General features: G+C 36.4%; 1 protein-coding gene across 1 annotated transcript in view; it reads right to left on the minus strand.

Annotated features, from left to right (window-relative positions):
- Positions 1–4,524: 4,524 nt before the first annotated feature.
- Positions 4,525–7,598, minus strand: part of TMF1 (TATA element modulatory factor 1) — a 36,961-nt gene continuing 33,887 nt past the window's right edge. The window contains exon 15 of the mRNA XM_014542491.1: positions 4,525–5,170. Coding sequence (XP_014397977.1) covers positions 5,027–5,170 — 144 coding nt within the window. The 3' untranslated portion in view covers positions 4,525–5,026. The remainder of the gene's footprint in view (positions 5,171–7,598) is intronic.

The following is a 7,598-nucleotide window of genomic DNA, read 5'->3' on the forward strand; positions in this document are numbered from 1 at the left end:
CTGGCCCTTTAAATACAGTTCCTCATGTTGTGACCAAACCATAAAATTATTTTCGTTGCTACTTCATAACTGTAATGGTGCTACTGTTATGAATCATAATGTAAATATCTGATACGCAGGATGGTCTTAGGCGACCCCTGTGAAAGGGTCGTTCGACCGCCAAAGGGGTCTCGAACCACAGGTTGAGAACCACTGCCTGGTTTGGCTCAGTGGATAGAGCATCAGCCTGTGGACTGAAGGGTCCTGGGTTCAATTCCAGTCAAGGGCACATGCCCGGGTTGCAGACTTGGTCCCCAGTAGGGAGTGTGCAGGAGGGAGCCAATCAATGATTCTATCTCATCATTGATGTTTCTCTCTCTCTCTCCCTCTCCCTCTCTGAAATCAATAAAAATAAAAAATAAAAGAAGCCGATAATGGCATCAACTTCAAAATATTGATTTAAAGATTAAGTGCAGGTATACAATCCCTTTTCAAATTCCTTGGGATCGATCATGTATTCCTGAATTTTTTATGGAATAGGGTAATATGCAAACCATTTACTAACCAAACTCCTCAATGTGCCCTGGGTCAGCAACAAATGAACAAACAAAACAAACTCACAGACACAGACAACAGTATGGTAGTTAACCAGAGAGGAAGGCAGTGAGGAGAGGACGAAGAGGCCAAACGGGTCAACTATATGGTAATTCAAGTTGAGTACACAATATACAGATAATGTATTATAAACATGTACACCTGAAACTTATATTAACCAATGTTATCCCAACTAATTCAATTTAAAAAACACCAAAGCACAGGGCTCACTTAAGGCAAAGATAACCCCTTTGCTAAGGAAACTATAGGCATGACTACCATTATGACCTGCCCAGTTAGGAATTTATGACCACACCACCATGTGGTTACTCATTCACCCGGCTCATCAGGCATGCCCAGTAGCCCGAGCTTGTCCAGTTTTCTACATAGTCCCTTTTTCGTTCACACCTCTTATTTACTATTAGAGGCCCAGTGCACAAATTCGTGCACAGGTGGGGTCCCTTGGCCTGGCCAGCAATTGAGGCTGACTGGGGTGGGAGGGGCATGGGGGGAGAGGGGAGGTTAGCTGTGGAGCTGTGGGAGTGCACTAACCACCAAGGAGCAGCTCCTGCATTGAGAGCCTGCCTCCTGGTGGTCAGTGCACATCATAGTGACTGGTCGTTCGGTTGCTTAGGCTTTTATGTAGATAGATTACTTGAGGATTCTAAAATTAAATGTATCTTACTAGGGAGTGGGGCAGTATGAATAAATTCTGGACAGCACTAGAATAAATTCTCTGCATTGCAATTGGAATACTGAAGCATTTGGGGTTTTTGTGTGTGTTCTGTTTGTTTTGAAAAAAAGTAAGTATTAAGAAGATACTTTTAATTTCCATCCTATCTTGTTAAAAGATCTTTGTTTGCTAAAAGGTAACATGGATATGTATAAAAGCAATAGCTTACAAGTACTTTAAGGGATTAAGTTGCATAGTTCAAGAGTATAAGCCCCAATATAAACTCAAAAACAGGGTAGCATATCTGTTATCTGAATATAGAAATATTGTAAGACATTTAGGATATATTTTGATACTGTTTAAGATTTTTAAAAGACACAAAAATCATCCTTACAGTAATTGCCAGTTATAATCAGTAAGTCTTAAAATTGTTTTCCAAAAATACATCTTAATTAGAAAACTATGCTTAATACTAAGTCTTAATAATGCCTACTAAAATTAGGACTTATCCTCATTTTCTTAAAATATGAATTCCAAACTTATACAAGTTATATTATCTTCATAAAACAGTACCAGCTCCATTCATTGGTATTGGCCACTTTAAATTAAGTCAAAAATGAAATACATTATTACTATTTTAAAAATTTTATTCAAATTAGATCCATGCTTATTTACATTATTTCACTTAAAATTAAAATATTTATCAATTTGTAGTTTAAATCATACTTTCAGCCCTTTACAAAATTTTATAACTTAAAATTGAATAGTGAAAATTAATTTTTTAAATAAAAATGAAAAATTATGGTATTATAGTACAAATGTATACATACTAAACAAACAAGTAAAACAAGATAAAGTGTCTACAGTCATTTTGTTTTCTTATGGCTACTTTCTAAATACTATAAATCATATACTTCTAATATTCATTATTAATTCAATTAATAAATCAAATGCCAATTGAGGGATCATGAGAACAAATTTTTCCTGAAGATTCTTTTTCTTTTAATGTATTTTCATTGATTTCTGAGAGGAAGAGAGAGATAGAAACATCAATGATGAGCATCATTGATCAGCTGCCTCGTGCAAGCCCCACTCTGGCAATCAAGCCCGCAACCCGCGCATATGCCCTAATCGGGAATTGAATCATGACCTCCTGGATCATACAGGTCGACTGCTTAACCACTAAACCACACCGACTAGGCTGAACATTCTTTTCTTTTAACTACAAAAACTAATGTTTCCTTAAGTCAGAAATTATCCATACTTAGAATATCTTAAATCACAATATAGATACATTCCTCCATGTGCTAAATACTGTTAACACTGGAAGTTCTCAAAACAGAAGCAAAGGGGGAAAAGGAATGGTATTCTCAATTTAGTTTCCCCAGAGTTGGAAGGATGCCTAGCATCTGTGCTTAGATGTTTATACATAAAAAACAATGTTCATACCTCTTTTACTCTTCTTTCATATTCTTGAAATTAAGATTTATAGTATCTTTCTGTTTTCTTCCAAGAATAGAAACATCTAACTGCAAACTATATTCTTATCCATTAAAATATTATTTTTTTAGAATACAGATAGACAAGCCTTAATGACAAAGCAAAATATGGCAACCAATATTCAATACATATTCTTTTATTTAGTGGAGTCTTTCAAGAAATTGATTTAGTATACTTCTCAACTTAAAAATGTATTGAGATATCTAAGTTTACAGTAAAATAGGATTAGTATGAATATCAACTATTCACTTGCAGATAAAGAACAACATATGGTAATATACAGCCAGAGATGAAATTAGCTGCTTTGAATTTTTTAATAAATTGAAAACTCTTTAAAGTTTTAAGTTGAACTGGTTTTATTAATGTTAAGAAGGATTAAGAGAAGAGAATGTTTAATATGAAAATAGATGATATCGTTTTATTTCAATTTTTTCCCACAACTAAAGTGTTTTTCTCTCTCACTAATGAATATTTTAAAAAGAATTTCATAATTCCTAAACTTCTCATTTCAAACATTTGTCAGAATTTTGCAACTTAAGTTTCCTATATCTTCTAATTCTGTATATTTCTTATTGCTATCAGTCTTGCCATTCCGTCAGTACCTAAATTTAAAAAAAAAAAAAAAATCAAGATGACAAAAAGCAATTACACCGATCTTACCACTAAAATATAGAAAGTTAATTTTATGAATTTGGCTCACTTTGAAAGAATATTTACTAATGCTAAATAAACATCAGAAATCCAGTGCCAGAAATACGGTCTGGAATACAAAAAGAAAAAGAATGTCACTTGAATTGCCCTGAAAAGCATTCCATTCCTTAACATGGCTTACTTATAGTTATACTCCAAAGTTCTAGTGTTTAAAATTTAACTCACAATTGAGAGTTTTTATTTTGTAAGTAAAGGCAGCTACAAGACTTTCAGGAATAAAAGGTATTAAAATTAAAATATTTCATAAGTATACAACACAGACTGGTTAACTTCTGAATAAAATAACATTTGGAAGAAGGCATAGCTATTTTTAAAAGCTATTTTGCCCTATTTTTGTGTTTAATGGTTCAAGAAAAAAAATAAAATTACACAGAATTGCAAATGCCAAATTTAAATTGATTCCTACACTTTGTTATGAATGTTCTATAACATTCACTTTTAATGTGCTAAAAATAAGGTTTTACAAAATGTGAAAGTATTTTCAAGAGAAAATTATATTAACAATTTTATTATGTTGATTCATTTCATAGGGTAGTACAAACAAAACCTCTTCAAAATCGCTTAAATGTTACTGATACCATCACAAATCATTCTGAGCACATTTTCCCCATTATCCAACCATGCCTAGATAACTGCATAGCTTAGCTTTCTCCAGACAGTAACACAATTTGTACAGACTTAATTGTGGAATCTGGGTAAAATAAATCTTGACCACAAAAATGTTTTAGTTTTTTGTTGTTGTTGTTAATCCTTACCCGAGGATATTTTTTAATTGATTTTTAGGGAGAGTGGAAGAGAGAGGGAAAGAGAGAGAGAAACATTGATGTGAGAGAAACACATCAATTGGTTGCCTCCTGCAGGAGCCCCAACCAGGGCCTGGGCCAGGAGGAACCTGCAATCAACGTATGTGACCTTGACTGGAAATCGAACCCAGGATCCTTTGCAGGTTCTATCCACTGAGACAAACCGGCTAGGGCCACAAAAATGTTTTTAATTTAAATTATTCATCCTTTAATCTCCTGTGTCAGTGTGACTTCTACTTTAAAGGAAAAATATTAAGTTCAAAATTTAGTAACAGGAAGTTTAATATTTTTTAAAAATTGGACACTTAATGTCCATTTTCATGAGCAGTAAATAGAAATGTTGAAGATTTAAGTGTGAAAGATTTCAAAGTTTCAATATATCAATATCACTCATTGAATGTTCTCAATATATACAAACATATAAATTATAGATATAATTAGTTTTTATCTATAATACAATGTATGAACACCATTATTCTTCCCCAACCATACTGACATAAGGATAAAGTAATAAATCTCGGTGCTATTCATGGAAAAAAAAAAGATGCTTTAAAAAATAAATCTTTAAAGATAGTTTCAAAAATAAAGTTCAAATATTGCACAAAATAATTTAACTGCAAATATTACTATATACTATAAAACTTTTTCCAATGTTTTATCTCTATAATAAATTCCACTTTCTAATTCTACAAGAGAATTTATTGAAAGTCTGCATTTAGTTATTAAATGATTACATTCAGTTTGATGGGAATGTAATTTTCAGAAGTTAACTGAGCCTCTGTCTTAAAAGTTCGTCTATTTGAGTCTTATACATATTTTTTACATCTTCAAGATCTAATCGAAGTTCTTCCGCCTCTTCCGCTTTTTCTCCATACATCTGCAAAATAGTGTTGTATCTCTGATCCAAATCCTACAAAACAGATTTGTTTACAATTTGTAAAGTAACTGTACAGAACATCTTGATTATATTTATATCATCATAAACAAGTCACCAATAAATACAATCTAAATAAAAGTATATAGTAAGCTCTTATGAAAATTAAATTCATACTCTAGTCTGTTGGAATAAACAGCAAGTAAAGGCACTTAAAGAAACCCCGTCAACATGGCAATCACTCTTCTGTCCCCCTACAGACTTATTTTGCATATTTGTCAGGCCATATTTCTTTACTTTTTAGGAAAACACTTAGTTCTATAGAAACTTCAAAGATTACCTTCGAAATAATCTTTAAAGTGCCCTGGGAGGATAGGGGTTTTTAAGATTTAAATAATTTCTGGCTAGCATTTTTGAGCTGCTCCCAACATCTTACTAAAATACCTGTAAAGACCATCTTAAAGGTAAAATTGCCACTTCCAACAAAATTATGACTCACAGCTGGTCAGCTTATGGTTTAGGTCTAGCAAGAATTTCTGCTAAGAAAAAGGCAAATCTGAAAAGAATTAGAATGTAGCATTCACTACTACGTATGTCCCCCACACAAACAAACATACATTCAAACATTTCAACCCAAAAGAAGGTGTGAAAACACAAGGTCATTCACACCCTGTGTCTTGACTCAAAGAAGCATCTGGTATGGAAAAACATTTCTCCAGGTGCATCAAGCAAAAGCACATACAGGATCAGTAACCCTGGTTTTAGGAGCCATGCCTAAAGAAAGAGCCAGATGGATATTTACGCATAAAGTTGTTTATAGCACTTTTAAAAAAAATATGTTTTATTGATTTTTTACAGAGAAGAAGGGAGAGGGATAGAGAGCCAGAAACATCGATGAGAGTGATCGATCAGCTGCCTCTTGCACGCCTCCCACTGGGGATGTGCCCGCAACCAAGGTACATGCCCTTGACTGGAATCGAACCTGGGCCCCTTCAGTCCGCAGGCCAACGCTCTATCCACTGAGCCAAACCGATTCGGCTGTTTATAGCACTTTTTAAAAATCAAGTTAAAAAATTCACAACCACCTGAACAGCCACCAGCAAGGGAATTAAATAAATTATGATATAGAGAGAAACCAAGATGGCGGCATAGGTAAACACCTGAAATTGCTGCTTCGCACAACCACTTCAAAAATACAACTAAAAAACAAAACGGACATCATCCAGAACCACAGGAAGGCTGGCTGAGTGGAAATTCTACAACTAGAAGGGAAGAGAAAAGCACACTGATACTCAGAGGAGGTGCAGAAGTAAAGTGCAGAGGTATGGAGGTGCACGCAGAAAGGGCTGGCAACTGAGGACACGGTTGTCTTTTCCAATCGGGAGGGAGACACAAGCTCCCGACTGCTCTGAACTCCAGTTCTGGGCGAGTCTCTGGGGACCCAGACTCATACTGGGAGAAACTGGACTGTCTGGCAGCAGGCGGAACTCGAGGGCAGCTTTCTCTCAGAAGTGCTCACAGCGATTACTGCGGGACACTGAGACCCGGGCCCTCTTAGGGCAGGACTAAGGATCAGCCATAGCTGTTTGCTCCGCCCTGTTGATTCCCTGAGACCCCGCCCCATCCAAGCTGTGTGCAGAGGCTTTTGCATATGAATGGCCTGGCCCTTTGCAATCTGAAAATTACCTAACAAACTGCGCTGGGTCAGAGAGACACAGAACATCCAAAAGAAGGCCCAAGGCCCCACAGCAGCTTGCATTGCTTCATCCAGGCACCTCCAAACCCCAAACAAAGAAGAGGAATCTGCAGATCTCTCCTTAGCTCCTGCTGGGTAGCCTGCGGCAGAGGCTAAATTAGCACCTCCTTAGAGATCCAAGAGCCAGTTTATACCCAGTAGTCAGAGTGGGACCATCCAGATTACAACTCCTCAGATCCATAAGGGACACACTCAGGGGGCAGACTCAGAGAGCACCAAAGCCCCACTGAAGCAAGTCTTGCCCCAGAAGGGTGTCTCCAGCACAGAAGTTCTCCCACTGTAGACACAGCTGATTCTCACAGCCAATTGGCCTGGAGGTCAATTCCTCCCAGTGATACCTACAACAATCAAGGCTTAACTACAACAAGACTGTGCACAAAGCCCACAAAGGGGTGCACCAAGAGTGTCCACCTCAGGTAATTGGGGAGGCTGAGCCACTGGGCCCTATAGGACACCTAGCACACAAAGCCACTCTACCAACACAGGGAAGCATAAAAAATGCAGAGACAAAGAAACAGGTCACAAATGACAGAAATGGAGGAAAGCAAACGACTGGATATAGAGTTCAAAACCACACTTTTAAGGTTTTTCAAGAATTTTCTAGAAACCGCCAATAAACTTAGTGAGACCCTCAAGAAATCTAGTGAGACCCTCGAGGATATGAAAAAGGACCAACTAGAAATTAAGCATACACTGACTGAAATAAAG

Source organism: Myotis brandtii, unplaced genomic scaffold, assembly GCF_000412655.1.
Source record: "Myotis brandtii unplaced genomic scaffold, ASM41265v1 scaffold1080, whole genome shotgun sequence".
Classification (NCBI taxonomy): domain Eukaryota; kingdom Metazoa; phylum Chordata; class Mammalia; order Chiroptera; family Vespertilionidae; genus Myotis; species Myotis brandtii.